General features: G+C 45.0%; 1 protein-coding gene across 2 annotated transcripts in view; it reads left to right on the top strand.

Moving 5' to 3' along the window:
* Nucleotides 1-26,329, top strand: part of OSBPL10 (oxysterol binding protein like 10) — a 256,126-nt gene that overhangs the window by 130,845 nt on the left and 98,952 nt on the right. For both annotated transcript variants that reach the window (XM_049629891.1, XM_049629890.1), the window contains exon 4: nt 25,629-25,820. In XM_049629891.1, coding sequence (XP_049485848.1) covers nt 25,629-25,820 — 192 coding nt within the window. The remainder of the gene's footprint in view (nt 1-25,628; nt 25,821-26,329) is intronic.

Raw genomic sequence — 26,329 nt, 5'->3', positions numbered from 1 at the left:
CTTACGGCAGCGAAGCCGAGAATGCGCCGGTGGCCCGGCTCCACCAGACCCGCCCCGGAGGTCCCCAGGCCCAGCCATGGAATGAAGAGGACCCCCAGCCTTGCAGCCTTGCATTCCTCTTGCGAGGATCCTGCACAGATCGGAGAAGAGCCGGGGGGCCCCTCTGGCACGTACGTGTTCCTGCCGAAGAGGCGAATCCTGTGTGTCGGAAGTTTTCTCTGCCCTCCTGCTCTGTGCTGAGCCGGCCGAGTGGAGAAGACGCTGTGGAGCATATGGACCCGAGGCTGAAGCCTGACAGCCGGTGGGAGCTGTGCTGGGGCCGGGCGGGGACCCTCCGGCCCTCCTGATGGGCTGCAGCCAGTCGGCCGCGGCGAGGGCCCAGGGCAGCGCCTCCTCCTGCTTCCTGCCGCTGTGGGATGCGGACGTTGGCTCTGGCCAGCCCCCTCACCCCTGGTCGGCTCAGGTAAACGGGGTCCCGGGACCTGGGCGGCGGGAGCGAAGGGGTGCATTTACTCTCAGCTCCTCTTTCTGTCCCCTCGAGGAAGGAGCCTTTCTCCCTTGGGATAGTGTCCACCTGGGCTCCCGGGGCGTCCAGGATTTCCACGTGTGGTGAGGCCCTTCTTTCCCCCAGTGGGATGCCTAGTGCAGAGGGGCTGAGCTGGAGGAGGTGTCTCTTTAAAATCAGGTCTTGGAAATACAAAGGAACCTGCTAGGGTTGGTTGACTTGAAATAAGAAAAAAAAAATCCCCGTCTTTTCTGTTAGGAGTTTTTTTTTTCCTGCCACGTAGACCTCCTCTGACTGCCTTGAATTTCTGGCTTTGGAGCCTGTCTGTCATCCTCGTGGTATCCCTGCTTTTTCTCATTATCTCAAATATCAAACACTGCGTAGGCACGCCGTATGAGTGGGTCCGGTGCTGCAAAGTCCGGGCCAGAAGTCCGGAAACTTGAGTATTCTAGTGGTTCTCCCGACGGGCCTTGACGTTTCTGCCTTTCTTGCTTGGAACCTCCAGCTCTTACTTTGTAAAGCAGGTGGGACATTTCTTCTCTTGCGTTTCATAGGGACCTTGTGAGGTAGGTCAATTCTTTTAGAGAGGCTCCATCAAACTAGCTGTGAAGATCATAATTTTATATGTCGACGAGTAACCGTGTAATTGCCAGCTTCTGGCGCTAAAGATGCGGGGAGCCCGATGATCTGGGGGTGCTTTGCCCCTGACCTCTGTGCACTCTGTGGGGTGTGTGTGCCACCCAAGTGACCACCGTGTGCACTTCTGCAGGACGAGAAGGAGAAACTTTCTCTCTCACACTCATTTTGATTTGGTAGAATTTTGCTTTTTTTTTTTTTTTTTTTTAAACCCGTCGGACGCTCTTTGTTGCCCCCTTGCTCTCTGCCCGTCCATTCCCCAAAGCAGCCATTCTGGGCACGTGCATGTGTGTGTTGTTTTCAACAAGAGAGGGGCATGGGGCCGTATTTTATAAATCGTCTTGTGATTTTTGTTTTTGTTTTTTTTTGTGTGTTTTGGTTTTTTGTGTGTTTTCTTAGTATTTTTCACATAATATTCTCGGAAGTCTTTCCATGCCACTGTGTGTGTGTGTGTGTGTGTGTGTGTGTGTGTGTGTGTGTGTGTGTGTGTGAGAGAGAGAGAGAGAGAGAGAGAGAGAGAGAGAGAGTGAGTGGTGAAGTGGTAAGGCCAGTGAGATCCAGAAGAGCATCTTCTGAGCAGTCCTGGCTTTGTGTGCTTTAGAGTTAACTGATCGGCCTCTCTGGGTTTCAGTTTCTTATTAAAAAGAAGGATTTGGACTAGAAGATACTCTAAGATCCTACCCAGCTTTATTTAAAAAAATTTTTTTTAATGTTTATTTTAAAGAGAGAGAGAGAGAGAGAGAGACAGACAGAGTGTGAGCAGTGGAGGGGCAGAGAGAGAGGGAGACACAGAATCCGAAGCAGGCTCCAGGCTCCGAGCTGTCAGCACAGAGCCCGACGCGGGGCTTGAACTCACAAACCATGAGATCATGACCTGAGCCGAAGTCCGACGTTCAGTTGACTGAGCCACTCAGGCGCCCCAGATCCTATCCAGCTTTAAATGTTACAGATTTATCTGGAGGGGCACCTGGGTGGCTCAGTCAGTTGAGTGTCCAACTTCGGCTCAGGTCACGATCTCGCGGTTCATGAGTTCAAGCCCTTCATCGGGCTTGCTGCTGTCATCGCAGAACCCCATTCAGATCCTCTGTCCTCCTCTCTGTGCCCCTCCCCCACTTGCACTCTCTCTCACTCTCTCAAAAATAAATCAAACATTAAAAAAACCAAGACAACGTGTGCATTAAGAAAAGTCATCTGGAGATCTGTGCACTAGTAATCTGTGTACCAAACATCCCACAACTCAGTGTCTCCAAATGCCAACCATTTATTTAGCTTACAGTTACGCTGGGCATTTCTTCTTGTCTCAGTTGGGCTCAGATGATCGCATTTAGCCTGCTTATGTGTCTCCGGTCAGTTCACAACGGGTTGGGCTTGGTATTGCTAGGTGGCCTCCCTCGCGTGCTTGGCGGTCGGTTGGCTGGGCAGCTGAGGGGTGGGCAGTGCCAGTGGGCTACGTGTTGCCCATCCTGTAGCCCATGACCCTGGGTCTGTGCGCCTGTGGCTAGGCGGGCTTCCAAATGTAGCAAGAACAGAAGATGGAGCCTAGGTTTGGAATGACACAGTGTCCCTTCCAGTGCATTCTATAGGTCAGAGCAAATCACGGGGCCAAGCAGATTCAGGACGTGGGGAGATAGACCCCACCTCTTGATGGGAAGAACTGCAAAGTATGGTAGTCACTTTTATAGGCTAGCATATCCGACAGATCGAGCCTTTGAGTAACAATGAAAGACTGTAGGAAAAGGGAGGAGGAGATGGCCAGAAGCTGAACTCGGATTTCAAGGAAGTGTCCCAGTCGGTGATAAGTGCCCTGGGTGCAAAAAACAAAGAAGAAAACAAAAAACCCTTCCCTGGACCAGCATCGTGTATATGCTACTTTGCCTAACACCAGGGCCATGAAGACCGATTCCACATGGCCACTGCTCTGAGGCTGTTTCGTGTGCGAGTTGGTAGGTAAACCAATAAACCATAATAAAAAACCAAGGGTTTCTAATTGAAATATAAACCCCGTGCTCCACAGTCCCAAAGGAGGGACCCACCAACTTCATCTGGAGGGTCGGAGAAGATTCTGGTGAGCTGATGGTAGTCAGATACGTGACCTGGCATGTATTGAGCAAAGAAAGGCCCGAGTGGGCATGGGAAGAGGTTTGCAACTCAGCCAGCACAAATGAAGGTTCCGTGCCCTGGAAAGACCAAAGGACTTGTGCTCAGGAGAGGCACGGGGTCAGGAAGGCCTGAGTTTAGGGAGCAGATAGGATAGGCATCATAAATATGACTGGAAATTGTGACTGGGCCATGCCCCAAAGCGCTTATGTTGTCACTGAGAATGATGGAGCCAGACGAGCTTAGGAGTTCTTTTCACGTTTTCTGCATTGGTGAAAATGAACCTGTTCAATCTTCCCACTGAATGTGCCCTTGAATGTTCAGGAAGACAAGAAGGCAGAGTATTTGTTTTTCCATTCCTTCATTTCTCAGGCACTTTTTGAGTCCCGTACCTGTATATCATATACCAAACGTGTTCTAGTGAGGGAATATTTACTTCTTATTCAGCTGTGGCTGTTTCCAAGATGAGTTTGAGGTACCTGAGAGTAGCCATGAAAGCCGAAGGAGGAGGAATTCTGCCACGCTCTTATAGACGCAAGATTTGCTTTCTCTCAAGCGGCCTGGAAACATTCCGAAGAGACTGCCATGATGGAAGCTGTTGATGGCTCCATAGTGTCTCCTCCTCTGTTCTTGCCCGTAGATGCCTGAGTTTTTCCACAGCTGACGCTCCCAGGCCTAGGGATGCATTGTGCTTGGTCAGAGCTCCTCGTGACTAAGAAGTTGCCTGTTGGTCAGGTACTCACTCATCAGCTCCTCTCGTAGGCAGGGATGGCCATGATACCCAGTTTTGACCAATAGGTCATAAAGAGGAGGCTGCCAGGGGTAGGAGGAGAAGATTTTCATTCTGGCAAAAGGAGAACACTATAGAAGGAGAAAGGCCCTTGGTCTCCTTTCCCTTTCTTCCTACTCTGGATACTGATCCGTGATGACCAGGCATCTGGAGCTGTGGCAGCCATCTTGTCACCATGAGGGATTGTGCCTTTGGGCCGAAGCCACTACACAGAGGGCAATTGAGCAGAAGAGTGGGAAGAGCCATCAAACTGACTCTGGGACCACCCAACTCTGGACTTCTTGCTGTTTGATTAAAAAAGGGTCTTGAAATTTAGGACACTGTCATTCACTCTCCTGTTACTTGCAACATAGAGAGCTCCTAGCTGATAAACTATTTATATCACAATCAGGGATGTGGTTAAGTAAAGAAGAAAATTAAGGTGTATCTTTCATCCTTTTCCATTTTAATATGTGGGACAGTAACTTAGACCATTTTGCCATGCTTTTCGATGCCCTGACATTCTTGGCTCTTGGCTAGAAATGCCCTTCGCCAGTTTCTGTGTTAATCCTGAAACCTGGGCAGAGAGGCGATAGCAAGGTGTGGGCTTGCAGGAGGCAGGCATTGCTCCCTTTTATTTTGTAGCAAAAGCACAGTTAAGAGAATGGGCTTTGGTATGGGAACCAGTTGTTCTTTAAAATGGAGGCTGCTTTTTGTTTTAAACACAGTAGGAGTTTGGGAATGGTAGAGCATGAGTTTTCAGAAGAACTGAAGAGGGACGTCTGGGTGGCTCCGTCGCTTAAGCGTTGGGGACTTTGGCTCAGGTCATGATCTCACCATTTGTGAGTTCCAGCCCCCATCAGGCTCTTTGCTATCAGCACGGAGCCTGCTTGGGATTCTCTCTCTCTCCCTCTGTCTCTGCCCCTCCCTGACTCATGCTGTCTTTCTCTCTCAAATAAACTTAAAAAAGTGAAAAGAACCAAAGAAGAAGGTCGCCGGGTGGAATTGGAACTAGCATAGTGGAACTCATGTGCTTCATGTTTGAAATGAGAATTGTACGGTGTTTTTAACCATGACTTTTTGTACCTGCTGTATGTCCATATTGGAACAAGGTATCGGGGTGGGGATGGGGATTTGAAATTTTTGCAGGAGGGAGCACAGGACCATAGCAGAAGAGAAAGTGAAATGGGCCTTTGGTGGGGAGGGGGGGGCAGTGCAGCAAGAGGTAAGACCAAGGGTCACAGACCTGCAGGAAAAAATAACACCGGGGATCATGCCAAACTAGATAGAACCACACCATACCGTGCCCCAGACCCAACAAGCAGACCTCAAACCTTTATGGCAGGTGTCCTGGGATATAAATTCTGATTCTGAGTAATCTCATGTAGCCCAGACTCATAACACCTGTTCAGCTGTGTGCTGAGGAGCGGCCTTTCTGGTACCCTCTGGTCTCGTTTCCAGGTAGGTTCACCCAGTAGGAGGTGCGAGTGGAGGCCGCGTGAGCAGGACGAGGGGGCAGCTTTGGGTCAGTGGTGGCCGCACTTCCTGGGTGGGTGTGTCCGTTTCCTGGCCGGCTCCGCCCTTCACCACCAGGGATCCTCACCCGTCCCCACTGCATATCTAGCTCTTGCGGGTGGGCTATACCTTCTGGATTCTTCTTTTGTGGCTCTTGCCGTTATTTCTGCTGCCCTCGGGGTTGTAATCGTTCCAAGATGCCCCTGATGGCTAGGTTGCCTCCCCTTCCCCTGGTCGTTCTTTTTGCCACGTCACCAATTTTCCATGTTAAATTTTCTGAGAGAGATTGCTGATTGTTTTCGACAGAATGCAGTTTTGTCTCACAATATACTCTTGTTCCTGTAGTTCAATGTAGAGGGGGTCCGTATTTTGAGCACTCGATTGGACAGCTTATTTGGTAGTCAACACAGATATGAGTTGGAGGTGGCGACAGCGAGCAGAACGAGGAATGGACAGTCTCTAGGAGGGAACGTGAGGTAGGAATGGTTACCACAGTGTGAAATAAAAGAACAAGGAGAATGGAGGATGACTGGTGACTTGGAGGCTGGGATACATGCATGGGCAGATGATGTGATGAGAGAAAATGAGGCATCGGGCTGGGGGATCCTTTACCTGAAAACATCTTCTAGATCTTTGGAAACTTGAGTTATTTTGAGGGCGGACAGTAAGCATTTGTGATCCCTCTGAGAAAAGGTGACGGTTGAAGACGCAAGTGAGAAAAAGCTCTTTGTGGAGGAAAGTACATACAAAGATCTGAAGACAACCTACGGCTGGGGGCGTGGAGGATAAATGGAAGACGTCAGTGAGCTAAAGGTTGCGCACTTAGATGCGGGAGAATTGGTATGCTCTCTCATCCCAGGAGCTTTGAAAGTTCGGAGTACTCACTAACATCAAAATCTGCGGAGAAATAAAGAAGGGTGATGAGGAAAAAAAACTTTGGATTGGACCCGAGGAAGGTCAAGAGAGTTGCGTGTCTATATTTGGCCACCAGCATTAGGTTAATTGTTCCAAGGAGGATTTTAAAAATAGGCCCCTCTTCCCTGTGTCATTCTTCAGTTGCCTCAGATTTGCCCTCTGCAGGGGACACGTCTCTTCCCGATGCCTTGACCTCAGTCATGTAGGCTCTGTCTTGGAGTCAAGTCAGTAATGCATGGATGAGCCATGGGGACTAAAAGGTGGCAGGCAATACAGGGACCGAAAATGAGCCTGCCAGCTGCCTGTAACAGAGGTTTGAGGATCTCCGAAATGCAAAGAATTAGTTCGCTCACACCTCCCTTTTTCTGGGGCATGTACAACAGGAGAGTATTTCAAATCTGGACTTGATGGAGTCATTGCTTTTGCGGTTTTTTTTTTTTTTCTTTTAAATTGTTTTATTTTAATGTGTGCACTGGAACTTCAGCTTTGCAGCTGCTTTGGGTGAAGTCTGAGAGAGAGCTACTCCCCACTGAGGGGTGCTCTCTGTGTGTAATACAGTCCGTGTGATCAGGAGATTCCAGAATAATACACTTCATTAGGTGAGCTCTTTATCTTACAAAAGTAGTGTAATTGCACGTAAGAAAATTTGGAAACCGGAGGAAAGAACAGCATGGTCTCCCCACCTCTAAAACCTCTGCTATTAACATATTTGGGATAGTTTGTATTCTTCTGTGGGTGGGCTCACTTCCTATTTTAATGAGAAAATTGGAGCCATTGATTAGAATGCCTCCCAGTATTTATCCAGATACATCGTATGTATACGGTCCTGCCTTCATCAGGGGAAATAGGACCAGCCTTATAATAAGATACTATGTTCTATCAACATGGAATAAAGAAGGCCTTTCAGGATGGATAGGAGGACTTGGGGAGAAGCAGACAGGCCATGTTAGGATTGTCCATGGAGGGTTGCCTGGTTCTTAAGGCATTAATCTTTTTTTTTTTTTTTTTTTCCACTGAGCTGAAATTCACATAATACAAAATAACCACTGAAAGGTAGACAGTTGAGTGACAGTATATTCACCATGCTGTGCAACCACCGCTTCTATCTAGCTCCAAGGCGTTTCCATCACCCCAAAATAAAACCCTGTACCCTTTGAGAAGTTACTCTCCATTTACCCCTTCCCTGGGCCCCTGGCAACCACCATTCTGTTTGCTGTTTCTATGATTTTTACCTGTTTTGGATATAAAGGTAAGCATACAATGTCACTTCTTGTGTCTTTCATCTAGCATAATTTTTTTTTTTAATGTTTATTTGTGAGAGAGAGCAGGGAAGGGGCAGAAAGAGAGGGCAAGACACAGAATCTGAAGCAGGATCTAGGTTCTGAGCTGTCAGCACAGAGCCCAACGCAAGGCTTGAACTCCTGAACCGCGAGATCATGACCTGAGCCGAAGTTGGATGCTCAACCGACTGAGCCCCCCAGGTGCCCCTAGCATAATGTTTTTGAGGTTCAACCACATTGTAGCATGTATGAATACTTTATTACTTTTTACGGCTGACTGATACTCCATTGTATGGATGTACCACGTTTTGTTTATCCATTCATCAGTTGGTGGACTTTTGAGTTGTTTCTTCCTTTTGGCTGTTGTGAATAGTGCTACTGTTATTCATGTACGTGTATTTGAATTGCCTGTTTTTAATTCTTTTGGATGAGGTGTTAATCTCATTCCTCGTTCCCTAGGTTGTAAAGTGCATGGGTTGAGGCAATCCACTTAGATCATGGAAGCTCACGGTTGGAACCCACATGTTTTACTTCCTGCAAAGCACATCTCTGCTTTATATTGATTTTGGTTGAGATCCCAGAGATAACACATGGAGCCTCTTTTGCCTAATGGAGGGTGATTGGTGTTGACAGGGATCCTAGTTCAGCATCTTAATATGTACAGTGTGAACCTAAGACAGAATCTCATCGGTCTTGTCACAATTGCTCATGGTTAAAACAATCTTCTCCTTTCCACCTGTCAGATGATCCTAGCTCCATAGCCCCAGATCCCGGAGTCCCTGTCACTGCCTTGTCTGCCCTCTGTCTGCTGAGACAGAGCATGTGCACTCATGGCTGCCTTCTTTGGTTCAGAACGGATGGTCCAGGGTTACCAGTGACCATGGAGTTGTTAACCATGTGACTCCCACGAGCGCTGGGTGCCTGTCCTGGAAACACATAGTCATGAACTTTTTAAAATCAGTTCGGCTCTGTTTACAGTGTCTAGATTGGGTCCTTGTCTGAAAATCTATCTCTGTATTCCTCAATATAGTTCTTGAAAGATTTGAGGAGGCATTGAAACTTGACATCACGCCAATTGGAACTTCAGCCCGTAGAGAGTAAATCTGGGTGCGAGAGAAAAGGAGAAGATCACCAGATATTGGATGACAGATTACAGCAAGCATACCGTTTGGGTTACTGTTCTGCACCCTGTGAAACAGTGTGTGCCCACTGTTTTTAGGTAGGTTCCCCCGGAAAGCAGAGCCTGGAGGTGAAGGCTTGAGCACAGGAGTGTGATCCCAGGCAGGTGGAGTGTAGGGAGCGCAGGAAGCGTGAAATACAGAGGAGACAAAGACCCAAAGGGATGCTATTATTGTGCTGGTTCCACTGTGGGCTATTAAAACAGAATCCCTCCGGTCGCCCTGACAGGAACCTTACAAAATGTGTTTCTGAAGTCTCCACCCTGCGTACGGTAGATGGCATTCTTATCCATTGGTTTCTCTCTACCAGTGATCGGCGGTTGCCCCGTGGGGTTGTGGACTCTCACTTGCATTTCTAGGTTTTGCTCTCGTACCTGTTGTTGGAAGGCCATCCAACTGACTTTCCCACTTGGCTTTCAGACAACAGCCCCAGGTCGGAAGGCAGGAGGGAAAGGCAGTCCAGCAGGGACTCCCGTCTGGGCACAGCTGGTTGCCTCAGCAACTGCTGGAGATAGAAAGTGGGCGGAGAAGGGCATAAGGCGGGGCATACACGTGTGTGGCACATGTCATTTCCGTCTTTCTTTTGGTGGCCACCACTCTTCTCTCTCAGAGCTTTAGGAGTATCGTAATCCAGTCATGGGGAGGTATCTCAGCTTGGCTCCTCAGAAGGCCGTGTGTTTTCTTTCAGTCCCCTTAACCTCTTTCTTTTCTCTTCCATTATTCACTTTGATGGAACTAGGCCCGTTGATCTGTTGGAGTTAAGGTCGCTACTAGGTCTGTGAACGCCGCAGGCATCCAATTGGATTTGAATCAAAACCCTTTTTGAAAAAAACAAAAATGAGTCATTTGGACTCTTCAACAGGTAGGATCTCTGGAGGCGGGGAAAAATCTCTCATGTATGCTGACGCAGGGGAGGATGACTTTCATTTTCTCCGTCATGTCCTCTGGAGTTTGGGTACGACCGTGACATCCTGGCTCAAAAGCGTTTTGAGTCCTAGCGGGAGCTGTCGTGTTTCTGAGGTGTCCGAAGACCGCGTCTCCATTTCCCTGAGGATCTGGCCAACTTCCTCCCTGTCCCAGAGTATTTACGTAGAGCTGACCTGCCCGGGGGTGGACACCAGGGGACCAACACCGCTTCTGTAACGAGCCAGCATTTGTGCCACTGAGTTTGTGGGGGCTGCCTTCGTGCCGTTCACATGTCTGAAGACGGGCCGCTCCAGCATTCTGGAACCCTGGGGCTGAGACTCCAGGAGAAGTCTTCTTAGCTGATGACACATTGTCCCTTAATCAAAACACAAAAACAGTTGGCTGAAGGAAGGAATCCTGAATGTGATGTGTACAACCTCAAGCCGTTTTAACTTAAAATCCCTACTTTAGGTGTAGTTCCAAGTCCCTTTTTCATCAAGTGTGGGTTTAGTGGTAGAAATTCTACATCATCTGTCTTGACGAAAGTGTATTTCACACATATCCTCCGTCATCTCCTGTTTGGGTTTGTCTCTTTTTTCCTTGGTTTGCTTGTTTCTTAAATTCCACGTAATGAAATCATATGGTATTTGGCTTTCTCTGGTTTCTTTTTTAAAAACGTTTACTTATTTACTTTGAAAGAGAGAGAGGGGAAGGGGGAGAGAAACCCAAGTAGGCTCCGTGCTGTCAGTACAAAACCTGACACGGGACTCGAACTCATGAACCACGAGATCATGACCTGAGCTGAAAGCAAGAGTCCGATGGTTAACCAACTGAGCCACCCAGGTGCCCTGCCTGACTTTTTAAACTTGGCATTGTCAGGGAGCAAGAACTCCTTACCCTTCAAGGTCCTTCTAGCTGGACTAAGAATCAGATCGACGTGAGACAGATGAACAGGGGAAAGTAAAATTGAATAGGCATACATAACAGGGAATCCACCCAGACATGGAAATTCCGAAGACAGGCAAAATGAGGTATATATGTCATCCTGAACTAAGGAGAAAGGGAGTAGGGGTCTGGGACTTCAGGGGAAAAGAATGTACTTTCAGAGGGCCATGAGAGGAGCAGGTGTTTTTAACTTTTTGAGGAACCTCGGCACCGTTTCCCAGAGAGGCTGTACGAGTTTGCATTCCCACCGACAGGGCGCGAGGGTTCCCCTTTCTCCACATTCCCGTCAACACCTCTTGTGTCTCGTGTTGTTGATTTAGCCATTCTGACAGGTGTGAGGTGATACCTCCTTGTAGTTTTGGTTTGCATTTCCCCGACGGTGATGATGACACCTTTTCATGTGTCTGTTGGCCATCTGGATGTCGTCTTTGGAGAAATGTCTAGTCGTGTCTTCTGCCCGTTTTTAGTTGGATTAGTAGGTTTTTTGGGGTGTTGACTTGTGTCCATTGGGCTTTCTTTAAAGAACAGGGCAAACTCATTACAGGATCTTAGGTTTTTATAAATGGCTTCTAGTCTTTTATAGTTAACCTGCCCACACACCTAAATAAACAGCAGTTTTTAGCAACTCGTTTTTATTGACGTTTCTCAGGTCACACAGCTTAACTTCACAAAAGCAGTCATTTTTTACGTTTATATTTGGTCAGTTTATTTTGTAAGTTACGCAGTTAAAATAATAAGTACACCAGCATAAGCGGAGCAGGGACTGAATACGCTCGGTCTTTTGCAGACACCCAGCTCAGCGGGGAGGGGGGCACAACTGTACAAGCATAACCAGAGAGAGCCTCCAAGCTGTGAGCAGTCAGTACCCTCTGTGCGTGCCAGCAGTGCTCATGAAGGGATGAAAAACAGCGGGAAATCTAATTAGTTGGCTAAGTTGAGGACATTGAGAGCGTCTACAGCTTTTCTGAGTTGGCTACCTGATACCCTGAGATTGGGCAGTGCAAATATCCTCATATTACACGATCTAAACCTCTTTGGGGTGCTTCTGTTCACTCCATCCGTCCACTTTCTGTATGGGAGTTAACGACACCAGTCTGAGTCCAGTGGGCCAGGTTATGTAAAATTCAGTGATTGGAACGACAGGGGCCTAATCCTGAAACCACTTACGCTTCTGATGAATCCCTGTTGTAAATTCTTTGTTAAAAATCGAGAAGTCTGAGAGTTGTTGCAAAAAAAAAAAAAAAAAAAATCAACCTGGTAAATTTGAAGATCTAATTGGCTTTATTAAGAGATTCAGGAACTGGACAGCATCCCATGAGCAAGTAGGAGGGGAGCTCCAAGGAATTGTACGAACTGGAAGGTTTTTACAGAAGGAGGGTGGAACAAAGGGTGATTGGCCAAAGAAAAGAAAGGATTGTTTTAGGCTAGGCGGGGGTTTTACCATACAGATTATCTCACTCAGGCTGATCAGGAGATTTCAAATTGACTTTGAAAAGGTCACATAACCGGGATAGGTTCAAGCTGTAATTAAGTCTTCTTTTGCTGTCTTGGGGGTGCAAATGATGCCAACCTGGGCTTGCTTTATTTTTTTTAATAGAGTGAACCATGTTCTTTGTGATCCAGAAATTAATTGTAAGCAAAAAATAAGAACTGTTATTTGTTGTTGTTGTTGTTGCCCTGTGTACTTGTCACATCTTTTGTCCGGATTCTTAAAAATCCCGAGACACAAAATCTAAATTCCTTTGTGTTTAAAAATAAGCCTAGCATAGTGTTAGCACAAGCTTGTGAACCTGTGGTTTATTTCTGCTTTGGCAAGAAGTGCCTTGGGGAAAATTAAGGAGGGGTTATGTAGATGTATGATATAACCGCGTGTTACATACGTATAAAAAGTGCAACAGAAAAGAGGAAGGGAAATTCTAATCGCTTCTACGGTTCTAGTCAAATAAGGGGTTTTCGGGAAAACTTCCTAATTTTTGCATAGGCTTTATAAGATTTCTGCAGCCTCCTGTCGCTATCATCCCCCGCGCGGTTGGTATGGGGCTGTTTACTGATTTCCTGCATTATTAGCTAATCTTGCAATTCGGTCTTAACCTCACCAGTATATACCAAGCTTGGAATAAGTAATTAGGGGGATTTATCGCACAGATCCTACAGGATCTGTGCACCTGAGGGACGTTGTCAGGGCACAGCTTAATTTTTTTAGTGTGAAGTATTTTGAGACACAAGTAGGAGCCCTTTTGAGCCTCACGTTTTTGTGCCTGAGCATTTGGAAAGGAGATAATGATCTCTCCTAAATAGATAGGAGCACTTCTGTCAGAGATTAGTTATTGATTGTAAGAAAATCAAATTGGCTTCTTGAAATGTTCTGTCGTAGAATTGCATTGGACTTTTCATCCCCATGGCTGGTTTGCCCCGCTGGTAGGTGACAGAAGTTTAAACATGAAATAAGAGCTCCCTTTTCCCCCCTGTTATGGGGGAATCGTTTGTAGAATTCCTTGGCATGTGGTCTCCTTTTGTTCTGTGATTCATTTCTGGCATAAAATATCTTCTGGGTCGATTATACGGAGACGTGAGAAGAAATAGAGGATGGAATAAATCACGAAGTGCCCATCTTCAGGGCCGTAGTAATACAATTTTACCGTGAAAATGATCCAATAGAGATGATACATGTTATGTAGACATATGTAAATTGTACGCAAATAACAATTTAATACCTGAACGTGGCCCTGAGGAAGGAAGCTTATTGGAACCCATTGTTCAAATTGGCCCATCATTTGGAGTGTCTGAATTAGCCCCCAGCTGATACCAGGTACTCTGGCTCGCCTGGCAATTGTTTGTAATTTCTAATTCAGCTCATCTTTCCAGTCCGTTAGCTCTCTAACCTCAGTTCCTACTGCTTTTATGCCTTGTTCATTTCTACACTGGCCACACTTTCCTCCTGGCTCACACATGCCAGCTAGAGACTTCCACCCCAGGGCCTTTGCACCTGTTGAGTTTCTACCTAGAATGCTGTTCCCCAGATGTTAGCATATGTATATAATAATACATAGATAATACATATATATAATAATACACATACTACATATATATAGTAATACACATATTATTATGTATTAATATGCATTATCTAGTACAGTTTATATTTTACCGATTTATTTATTTTGGTCTCTTTGCCTCACCAGAATGCCACTTCCCTGAAGGCAGGGATATTTGTCTTTTTGTTCACTGTTACATTTTTATTTCCTAGAGCAGTGCCTGGCACATAGCAGAAGCCCAAGAAATACTTGCTGAATTCTCTGAATAATGTGTGTTGATTGATGTTGTGCCAGGTTTCTTTTTTGGGCATTTCGTGCTTATGTATGATTGTGTGTGATGTATCTTTTCCGGACTCTTTCCCTTAAAAAAGCAGAGAAGATATCAGTGAATCAGTGTTGGTATTTTTAAAATTAGGTTTTCACTGGGGCGCCTGGGTGGCTCAGTCGGTCAGGTGTCTGACTTTGGCCCAGGTCATGATCTCGCAGCTCGTGAATTTGAGCCCCATATCGGGCTGTCCGTTGTCACTGCAGAGCCTGCTTCAGATCCTCTGTCCCCCCACCTCTCTCTCTGCCCCTCCCCTGCTCGCGTGGTACACACACACACACACACACACTCACTCACTCTCTCTCTCTCTCTCTCTCTCTCTCTCTCTCTCTCTCTCTCCTCTCAAAAATAAAATAAACAATGAATGAATGAATGAATGAGGTTTTCAGGGACAGAGCAGTGGTTTAACCAGCTGTTAAAATTGAGGCTGGGAGGATTCACTGCTCTCACTTTATTGCATTCCTAGCATTTGCAGGGTGAGGCCCTGTATCAGTTCTCACAAGGTGCACAGTGGCTGGTTAATCATTGGCCCTGGCCCGGGGGCTGTCACAAGCTAGGGGAGACAGTGGGGCATGGGGTGGGAGGGGGGACTTGTGCATAAAACACCATTAGGTGCTCTGAGTGTTGGGAACTTCATCTCTGACATCTGTAGATGGACTATTCATCAAACCTTGGCCTTATCGATATGGGTAATTAAACATTAAAAAAATTTAAGTATCAGCTTAATGTAGTTTAGGCTTAATGAGCTTATTGTTTAAGTATTTGAGAATTGGTATGCTGTACAGGACTTGGCTATTAAAAAGCCATTTGTTTCCAGAATGCTAACTAAGCTATCAGCCATGGTGTTGTGGAAAGAGTTGGGCTGTTTTGGACCTCGGTGGAAGAGAGTGGCCCCTAGTGACCCAGTGCAGTGTAATGGCCAAGGGCGTGGCCTTGGGAACCTGCTGGTGTGGATTTGAATCGCTGCCACGTGATTTATTAGATTTATTAGCTGCGTGACCTGGGGAAAGAGCTGATTCTCTCTGTGCATGTTCCTCATCTGTGCAATGGAAATTCTAGTCCCTACCCCATGAGATTATGAAGCGGGTTAAATGATTTAAGGTGTGTATATATTAAGATAGTTTATGGCACTTAGTTCACACTTACATGATACTTACTATTATAAATATAATTAAGATTAATGCCATCGTTATTGGATGATGGCAAACTTACCAGTTTGCCATACCACCAGGCCTTTAAAAAAAATGTTTTTTTTAAACTTTTAAAACTGTTTTCCTTCCTTTTTCCCTGTGTCACCCCCCCTGTCTTTGTTAGCATCAATTCCTCAGATATACGTGGGTCTTTGTTTACTTATATATGTGTTTTACGTCTGCCTAAGTTGTATGGTCCTGCATATCTTTTCCCTTTCTTTTTAAACTTGTCTCACTCAGCAGTATGTTTTTTTTTTTAATTTTTAAATTTTTAAAAAATGTTTATTTATTATTGAAAGACAGAGACAGAGTGTGAGCAGGGGAGGGGCAGAGAGAGAGGGAGACACAGAATCCAACGCAGGCTCCAGGCTCTGAGCTGTCAGCACAGAGCCCGACGCGGGGCTCGAACTCACAGACCGCGAGATCATGACCTGAGCTGAAGTCGGACGCTTAACCGACTGAGCCACCCAGGCGCCCCTCAGCAGTATGTTTTAAGTTGTATGGATGTTGCTGTACGTATCTCTACATCTTTACTTCCAACTGATGCATGTATATTTCTGTATAGTCTACATTTGATTTGTACAGACTCTCACTAACGCACGGCTGCATTGCTTCAAACTCCCCACCCTCATAAACCGTGAGCATCCTTGCAGATAACCTTGTACAGACATGGGACTGTGAGCTAACTTTCCCGTTAGCCATGCAAGAGGTTCCAGCATCTTTATATCCTTGCCATTCCTTCATGGTGTTTTACTCTCTAATTTTGTTAAAGCTACTAGGTGTTAAAATCTAGCTGTTTGTATTTCTCTGATTACTTTGAGATACTTCTTAGCCATTCATCTTTCTTCTGTGTATTGCCTCTTCTTCTCCTTTGTCCATGCTTTATAGTGATTTCTGGCTTTTATTTGTAAGAACTCCTTTTATATTCTAGATATTAATCGGTCTCCTAGTCTCCACACATTTGTTAATTTTGTCTAAAGTGTCCTTGTTGAACAGAAGCCCTTTGTAGTCAAATCCATCAAGTGTTCAACTTGTGACTTGACTTTTGGTCTTGTAAGAAGAGCTTTTCTTGTTTCTTTTTTAATGTTTATTTATTTTCGGGAGGTAGAGACAGAGTGTGAGTGGGGCAGGGGCAGAGAGAGAGGGAGACCCAGAATCCGAAGCAGGTTCCAGGCTCTGAGCCATCAGCACAGAGCCCAGTGCCGGCTCACAAACCGTGAGGTCATGACCTGAGCTGAAGTTGGACCCTTCACCAACTGAGCCACCCAGGTGCCCCCTGAAAAGCGTTTCTACATTCAGGGTTGCAGAGATACTCCTTCAGCGTTTTCTCTTGTTTTGTAGTTCTTCTTACATTTGAGGTTACAAAGTTAACCATATGTTTGCTTTCCCCCTGTTGTTTATTCCCTTTACTGGTTTATTGGGCTGCTTCTGTAATATACCACGTTAGCAAAGAACTGGCAACTTTGCTGGAGTCATTAGTTTTCTTTTTTCTTTTTTTGTAAAATCACATCTATAGCTAGTTACATTTTTTGTTCCTTCCCTTCCTGCCCTTCTATTTCTTCTTCCTTTTTTTTCTTGCCCTGTTTTGTTGGCTAGCACCTCCAGGACTAGGTTAAACAGTGATGTTACTGGAAGCCTTATTTCTAAAACTGGAAGCAATGAAGCCAAACATCTTTACGTTAAGTATTGTGGGTGCTCTAGGTTTTTGGTAGATAGTTAAGGAAACTTCTTTCTCGTCCCTGCTTTCAGAAACTTTTTTTTTCTAATTAAAATCGCAACTTGGCATAAAACAGTCTTGGTTTCATATGATTTGCAAACAACATATATAAAATACAAGTATTTTGTTTGAGGATCTCCAGTTCCAAGGGAATGTGGCCTACAAGTATCCTTCTTTCAAAGGAGTGTTACGCATATATTTTTATGACGACGGGTGAGTGGGCTGAGGTATGGGATAAGAAGAAAAGTGGAAATGTATAATGGATATCTGCTTTCCTGCTTTCTATCAAATACTTTAACATCAACTCTGGGACACCATTTAAATAAGTAAATCCTCATTTAATTGAGAAGGGTCACCTGGAGAGACTGAGTCTTGAATCAGGCTTTTTCAGTTGAATTTTGAGTGAGGTATGTAATTTGATCTTTGTAAGGCTGGTTTTAGATTGATAAAAAGAGAGGACTAGACTTCGAGGATCTAAAATTCTATAGTTCCGCAGCATGAGTAAGGGGAGAATGGGGCTTGGTCAGTAGAAAGAGAGAATCATCATGTGTTCAGAAGAAAGCATCTAACTGTTGGTGGGAATGCAAACTGGTGCAGCCACTCTGGAAAACAGTGTGGAGGTTCCTCAAAAAATTAAAAATAGAATTACCCTACGACCCAGGAATAGCACTACTTGGAATTTATCCAAAGGGTATGGGAGCGCCGTTCATGGGGGCACGTGTACCCCAACGTTTATAGCAGCGCTTTCAACAATAGCCAAGTTATGGAAAGAGCCCCAATGTCCTCAACTGATGAATGGATAAAGAAGATGTGGTTTATGTATAAATGGAATACTACTTGGCAATGAGAAAGAATGAAATCCTGCCATTTCCAGCAATGTGGATGGAACTGGAGGGTATTATGCTGAGTGAAATAAGTCAGAGAAAGATAGATATGTTTTCACTTACGTGGAATTTGAGAAACTTAACAGAAGACCATGGAGGAAGGGAGGAAAAAATTAGTTATAAACAGATGGAGGGAGGCAAACCATAGGAGACTTAAAGACAGAGAATAAACTGAGGGTTGGTGGGGGGGGGGGTTGGGGAAAGGGGAAAATGGGTGATGGTCATTGAGGAGGGCACTTGTTGGGATGAGCACTGGGTGTTGTATGGAAGCAATGAATCGTGGGAATCTACCCTGAAGCCAAGAGCACGCTGTATGCACTGTATGTTAGCTAACGTGACAATAAATTATATTAAAAAAAAAAAAAAAAAAAGAAAAAGAAGAAAGCATCAAAAAGGAGTCTTGGTACTAGAATTGTAAGCTCCCAAACAAATGGTACGTGAGAGGAGGGCAGATGTGTGGGAGGTTTTGAAATGACACAAACTGCCACTGGTTAGATGGGGAAGATGGTGAGAGCTGGGGGGGGTGTTGCGGGGGTGGGGTGTGCGTGATAAGGGGCCAAGTGCAGGAGACCTTCAAGCTTGACCTAGACGGAGCATGGTTAGGGATTCTGGAGTGGCTGGACTAGCTGTTAGGTCATTTATTTGGGGGCTGAAAATGTTGGGAGACAAAGCAAACTTTAAAATGTCAAGTTTTCTTTTCCTCTGTTTGCAAGAAATGGAAATACATGCATTTGCTTGCACTCTTTTTTAAAGATCTGGCATTTGCAGGTATAATCATGGGTTCACTCGGGTATGATTAGAAGCCGGCTAGAGACTGCCTCTCTGGGGAAAACCATTCTTTTCTCTTTGCACATGTTGGCACATAATTGTGTGTGTGCTTTAAGAGAGGGTATTGGTATAAAGTTAGTGGGAAATGTTTATGATACAGTAAAGATTTGCAGATGAAAATGGAAGAAATTCCCTAGGCTAAGTAAATGAAAGGTTACTGCAAGAAGACTCGAATTTGGAAAAGTCGAGCAAGGAAAGTGTAATACTTGAAAACTTAATCATGGGAATAAACTTGGAAAATGTCCCAGTTTTTAAAACCTTTTATTTCTACTTTGGACCTGTCGTAAGCTTAGGATAATGGAATTAAAAAACAAAAGCAGGCCAGATGCAAAGGTCCATATACAGCCATTAAGCAAAATAGTGGAATAGATTAATTTAAAAAACACCATTAGTGTTTAGAGCAGCTGGCTGGCTCAGTTGGTAGAGCATGGGACTCTTGATCTCAGGGTCATGAGTTCAAGCCCCGTGTTGAGTGTGGAGCCTACTTAACATAAAAAAAAATAAACACCATATATTTTCATTGAGATGTTGACTACCAGGAAAACAAAATTCTGAGTAATTTTAAGGTCCTGAATTGTACTGTCTTAAAAATTGTTAATGCTTTTCCTGTTTTGTTGATTGAGGTATGCTTACTTTTGGAAGAAGAGGAATAAATCACAATTCTTATGCTTAGCTTTCACCTATTTAGAAAAATGGTACATTATTATTATTTTGGAGGAAGAGAGAGGAATGTAATGAAAGATCTTAGTTGGTTACATTTTCAAAATATGCAACCGGCCCGGTTTGGTGGTGGTCTCCGTTGGGCTATTCATTCTGAAACATAGTGTCTTTTTCGCCCTACACTGTGAAAGAATTCAAGGACGTGAGGAAAATAGGTTTCAAATTAAATATCATTTTGAATGCTGTTATAATTAATTGACTCACAGCGACTTTTTTCCATCAGAAAAGTTTTCTACAGAAGTGGCTGTCACAAATGTATTTGTATTTTCCTCTTGCTCCTTTTTAGATTTTAAATGTGAGCTTCAGCAAGCTTAATTATAAACTCCTAATACATGTTTTAAGAAGGCTTTAGGACCAGCAAGTGGTCGTTACAATTTGAGGTTCTGTCTTATTGCAAAATATTCATGGGAAGTTGCCACATATTTATTTATTTTAATTTAAGTATGCTGCATGCTTGAACACCGCCCATTGAGCTTGAACTCACAACCCTGCGATTAAGACCTGGGCTGAGAGCAAGAGTTGGAGGCTAAACTGACTGAGCCACCCAGGAGCCCTTACTTACTTAAACTGTTAGTTAAACCAATTCTTTACTTGGTACCCATGTAGCATTGTTGTTATCTACAGGCACTTTAAGTTCTATAACAGATACAGTTTTCGACAATGTGAAATCTTATTTAAATGTACTTTTTCTCTGAAGCAAACTGTGTTTTTGTTTTTTTTGGTAATTAGGATGATTACTCTTTTCTTCCTTCTCCCCTCTTCTCCTCTCCTTTTTCGTTTCCCTTTTCCCTTTTTCTTTTCGTTTTCCTTTTCCTTTCTTTTTACTTTCAAGTAGAGGAAGTGGTAAGGCTATGTCTCCTTTTTTTTTTTTTTTTTAATTTTTTTTTTTTAATGTTTATTTATTTTTGAGACAGAGAGAGACAGAGCATGAACAGGGGAGGGTCAGAGAGAGAGGGAGACACAGAATCTGAAACAGGCTCCAGGCTCTGAGCAGTCAGCACAGGGCCCGACGCGGGGCTCGATCTCACAAACTGAGATCGTGACCTGAGCTGAAATCAATCAGCTTAGCTAACGGAGCCATCCAGGTGCCCCATTGCTATTAACATTTTAGAAATGAAACCTAAAAAAGCTTTAGAAGTGGAAACCCCATGCTACTTTACTGGGCCCCCCAGCTCCTGAATGCTGGAGCTCCGATTTGAACTCGGGCCTTTGACTTTAGAAACTGTGTTCCTAACCCAGCCTGCCCGTGGCCTCCGGTGGTTGGGCCGTGAGCTTCTCAGACTGGACCGCACCTCTTAGCTCGTTGCTTGATTTCCCTGGTTGTGCATGTTCTCTCAGGTGCTTTCTCCCTCTTTGCAGCCATGCCTTTCCTTCGTGCCCGTTGTAGCCAATAAATACACAGCGCGTATGTCTGTCTTCCTTGAAAGCTTGGGAAAGTCAGGGATCTGATGAGGTTCGCAGGAAATACCGAGAGGTGGGTGACTACCGTGAAACCCGCCTGCGTGTGGAATGTCCGGGCGGGGTCTGAGCATCGGCACTTAGTCTTACCTGGTACCGCGTTCTCTTCTTTGGCGTGACCCCCTCGGTCAGGCAGGCGCTGTTTGGGGAGGGGACGCAGGGCTGAGGCGCTTAGGTAAGGGGTGAATCTTACTCCCGGAGAGAAACAGTTACCCTCGACTCCGAGGTTTTCACAGACGACACACTTGGCATTTCTGGTCCCCCTCCCGGAAGTAAACATTTGGCGTAAAACCCTGGCATGTTGTTCCTCAAACTCTGATGATGTTATATTTTAAGCTAGTGGCAGGGACGAGTGTGTATGACGACTAAACGTCATTTACAAAGCACAGCCTGCAGATTTCAGGCAGGCTGCGCTGTGGTGGGAGAACCTTCTCGTTCCTGGCGGCCGCGCTTTGCTGCCTGTTCCCCCCTCTTCTCCCGGAGCCTGGTGACCCATGGAATTTACCGAGAGTGAGACTTTTTTGTTCATATTTACCCTGAGAGGAGGCACCGGTGTGAATTTGACTGCGGGAATCCCACGCTTAATGGGAAATTAAAGGTTTTTCAACTCAGATTTACTGCTTGTGAATTCAAGTGGCAGCCATGTAAGTAAGGACCATGAGGTTAGACGTTCACACTGGGATAATTTGGCTCCTGGGTGAATTTCTTGATTCGTCGCCATTTACAGTGGTGCTGCCCCAGGCAGGAACCCCTGTTGCCAGAATGGTCTTCCTCTCTGATTTCAAATGGGTTCTCGTTCTACTCAGCATCTAGAATTGTTTTTTCCCCCTACAATCTTGCAACTTAATGGCCGACCATATAGAGTCTCCAGTAAGCATTTAATTATATTTTGGACTTCCATCACCACTTTGCTCCTATAAAAAAATAAGGAGGAAGTCCGTCGCTGCTCATGATTTTGAGCTAAGTGACTTCTTAACATTTAAAAAATCAATAAGGCCTCCATTGATCCAGTTTTAAGTAATATAAGGAAAGAAACAAACTTTGACCACACAGTTCCCTACTATGCTAAGCATTTTATGTGCACGATCTAATTGAATCTTCATGATGGCTTTTAAGGGTCAATATTATTATTCCTTTTTTTAAAGATTAGGAAATTGATGCTTAATAAGAAAGCTTAAATAACTCGACTGAAGTCAACACAGCTAGAACCTGGTATAGCTGGGGGAGGGAAACTTGGCTGGCTGGCTTCAGAGCCCAGTGGAAAATCTGCCTTTTCTTGGGTTGGGATAAGCCTCCCAAACAATCAAAATGTATGCTAGTAGACTCTTAATGCTTAGGCAAGTTTACTGTCATGAAAGAATTAAAGAAATAGCTTCTTTCGTCCTTCACATTCCAAGTGAAAACACTAAAGCAGAAAGGAGATGCTCGCCGTATTGTGATCCATGTATATGTGATTCTTAGACCCAAGACTTCTCCAATTACCTATACCTAAGCTTATTTAAAAGCAACACACTGCTTTCCAACTTTATTTATCTTCCTATTATTATTATTATATTTTTTATTTTATTATTTATTTTATGTTATATATATTATATTTATGTATTACATATGTATTTATATTCCTGTTATTATATCCCAGTTGAAACCAGACAACCTCTACAAGCTACTGTGATGTTGGACGGTCATAAAAAGTTCTTATTTCTACCCTACCTCATGCCCCACTCGAGTGCAAACCCTTGGCGGCTTGAAAATTACAGATCATTAACATGTAACAGCTTTTATAGCTGTTGACCGTTCCCTGAGGCCCCAGGCTAAGACTGCTTGTCTGGGTAGATTTGTGCACCGTTGCCTATTTCCTCTGTATCTCCCCTGCCCAGGCTTCACGTCCTTCACTCTCAGAGCAGCTGGCAGTGATGAGGTCAGCTCTAGTGGACCTTTCTCTTCCTCGCTTCTTTGGCGTTTCCTGGCTGTATTACCAAATTAGAACCTTGCTGTGAACTTTCTTATTGTGTGTGTGCATGTTCCTGTCTGTGTCTGTTGTATCTCCAGCAATACTATAAAGCATCGGTGATGAAAGACTATCTCATACACCTCCTGTTTCTCCTGGAGACCCCATAGTAGATATTCTCCTTGGCACATAGTAGGTGTTCATTAAATCCTTGATAACTGAAATACAGAAATTGGCACAAGTCAGCATACCATGTAACTGCCTTCTCTCAAGTTGAAATGAAGGACAGGAACACGTAGAATGTAAATGGTATGTAGAATTTAGCAAATTTTGGGTAAGTAATACATTCACATGGTTGAAAATGAAAGAATATAAAAAACCATGTGGCCAGAAGTCTCCTTTGCACTCTGTTCCTTTCTTCTCATTCCCTGTGTCTCCACAAATAAGTAGCCATTTTTTAGTTTTGTGTGTATCCTTCTAGAGTGTTTCTATGTTTTTTTTTAAGTATTAAGTTTTCTTTAAGTTTGAGAGAGTCAAGTGGGGGAGAGGCAGAGAGAGAGAGAGAGGCAGAGAGAGAATCTCAAGCAGGCTCTGAGTTGTCAATGCAGAGCCCGATTCAGGGCTTGAACTCATGAACCATCAGATCGTGATGTGAGCCGTAATCAAGAGTTGGACGCTCAACCAACTGAGCCACCCAGGTGCCCCAAGTACTTTTTATGTTTTAAACAAATCATTGTAAGTAAATAACAATAAAAATACTCATTTCCCACATTTTGATGCAGAACTTTGCATACTGTGCAACAGTTTTGCACCTTGCTTTTTTTCCCCTTAACTCTATAGCCTAGAGATATTTTTCCACACTAGCTCATAGAAACCATTCTCCTTATTCTCTCACAGCTTGCTATAGTATTCGGTTATGTAGGTGTACCATTATTTAGTTAACCGGTCCCATACTGATGGGCCTTTGGCTTGTTTCCCATCCTTTGCATTAAATATCTTTCTGCGGTGACTGGTTGCTACTTAGGCCATTTTCCCTGCAAGCAGCCATATTGGAGGGTACGTTCCCAAGCAGGGCATTGTGGGTCACGGGAAAATGCCTTTGTAACTGTGACACGCATTGCCAGACTGCCCTCCTCAGGGGTTTTGTCACCTTATATGCCCGCAAACCTGTTCCTGTCAACAGATAGTGTGCTCAAACTTTTGGCTCTTTGCCAACCTGATGGACAAAATCTAAACGTGGCTTGAATTTACAAGTACAGTTGAACATCTTTTCATATGGTTTAAGCGCTTTATATGTTTTGTGAACTGTCTGTTCAGATCTTGCCTCGTTTGAACAGTTGGGGTGCTCCTTTCAATCCCTAGGATTTCCATTCCTCATTATAAAGTACAATGATGAGGCTTTTGAAGCAAGTTGAAAATATTTTTTCTAGTTTATTGTTTGGCTTCGTTGGTGGTAGGAATGGTTTTTTTTTTTTTTAAGTTTATTTTTTTTGGCAATCTCTACACCCAACTTGGGGCTCAGGCTCATGACCCTGAGATCAAGTTGTGCACTCTTCCACACAAGCCAGTCAGGTGCCCCCGAGGGAGTGGGTTTTTAAAGGTTGTTAACTATGCAGAAGTTTTTAATTTGTAGATAATCAGATTTGTTGAGCTCTTCTTCTATGGCTTTTGGATTTGAGGTATTAGGCCTTCCCTACCCCAAGGCTCCAGGTTTCTTCTGCCTTTTTAAAAAATATTCATTTATTTTTGAGAGAGAGAGAGAGAGAGAGAGTGAGCAGGGGGAGGGGCAGAGAGAGAGGGAGACACCGATTCTGAAGCAGGCTCCAGGCTCCGAGCTGTCAGCACGGAGCCCGACGCGGGGCTCGAACCCACGAACCGTGAGATCATGACCTGAGCCAAAGTTGGATGCTTAACTGAATGAACCACCTAGGCACTTCTGTTTTTTTGTTTTTTCTTTTTTGTTTGTTTGTTTGTTTGAAGTCTTTGATCCATTCGGGGTCTGTGATCTGGGAGATGAAGCCTACTTTGTTTTTCAGATGGCTGCCCAGTTACCCCAGTATCAGTTATTGAAGCAGTTCATCTCCACTAGGTTGAGGTGCCATCTTTTTCCCATAGTAAATTGCTACCTGGACTATATATTCCTCTAGGGTAAAATAAGAGCTCTGTGCTGACAAATGGGGACTGATTGGTGGATAACTTGGTACATTCAGTCATGCAGCAGACATTTATTAAGTACCTAATAAATGAGGCAAGTCATTACGCGCCAGTTCTTGGGGATATAAAGGTGGGTTTGAAACAGTCTCTTAGGAAGGCGGCTCTATGATGAACATAATCTCGATGCAGAGGAATAAGAACAGCAGGGAGGCTGAGGCAGACAGGGAGATGCCTCACGTATCAGAAAACAGAGCTGAGTCTTGAGGTTCGGATGAACTTGGCCAGCCTTGAGGGGGAGGAGCTTTCCAGGAAGGGTTGCTCATATACGCAGAGGCACAGATCGTAAGAGTCTGTGGCGTCTGGGGGGCTTAGTAGCTTTTCGTGGCCAATAGAGTAGGGCAGGAGACGCAGTTGCAGATGAGGCCAGAAGGATAATTACGGACACGGCCTCTTCTAAGTGAGTGTGGGATCGGGGCGTGTCGTGTCCCTCTCCTTCCCCTACGCCTTCACCCCTCTAAATGGACGAAGGGGGGAAGATTGAGGGTCCAAAATAAATGGAAGCCAGCACTTGGCTGTGTTCTGCAGGTCGGTTGCTGAGTCTTGACACCTGTTGCTTATTCTAGACGACTCCAAGTTCCCGAAGCCGCAGTCTCACTTTGCTCCCCCACGGAACGCCCAATCCTGCGTCTCCCTGTAGCCAGAGACACCTCGGCGCGGGGGCCCCCGGTGTTGTCACAGTCACGCATCACAAGTCGCCTGCAGCCGCCCGAAGAGCCAAGAGTCAGTATCCTGGCCAGCTTCACGAAGTCAGAGAGGTAGGCTTTGCTCTCCTACTAGGTGGAGTGGTCTCTGGGCGCTGAGGGCCGCCACCGTCCCTTCCTGTGTGCCATCTTGACGCCAGAAGGCGGCCTCCCAGCCCCACGGGCGTGACACGCTTCCTGGTGGTAGAAAAAATAATTTGCCTCTGTGTCTTAGGCGAAGCGAGGTGTTAGGAGACGTGTCAGAGCTCTGAGAGCAGAGGAAGCCCGCCCGCAGGTGCATGGGTGCACATGGAAGCAGCATCAATGTCTCTGTGCTCATAGCCAAGAACGGGCCGTACACACGCTAGTCGTGGGCGGCCAGGATGTGACCGAGGTGGCTTGGAAATTCAGGGCGCGTGAGACCTTTTTCTTTCTCTTCAAAAAAAAAAATTTTTTTTTTTTTTTAATGTTTATTCATTTTTTGAGAGACAGAGACAGAGTGCGAACAGGGCAGGGACAGAGAGAGAGGGAGACACAGAATCCGAAGCAGCCTCCGGGCTCCGAGCTGTCAGCACAGAGCCCGA

The sequence above is a fragment of the Panthera uncia genome, chromosome C2, assembly GCF_023721935.1.
Source record: "Panthera uncia isolate 11264 chromosome C2, Puncia_PCG_1.0, whole genome shotgun sequence".
NCBI lineage: Eukaryota > Metazoa > Chordata > Mammalia > Carnivora > Felidae > Panthera > Panthera uncia.
This window is presented reverse-complemented; position numbering and strand designations above follow the sequence as displayed.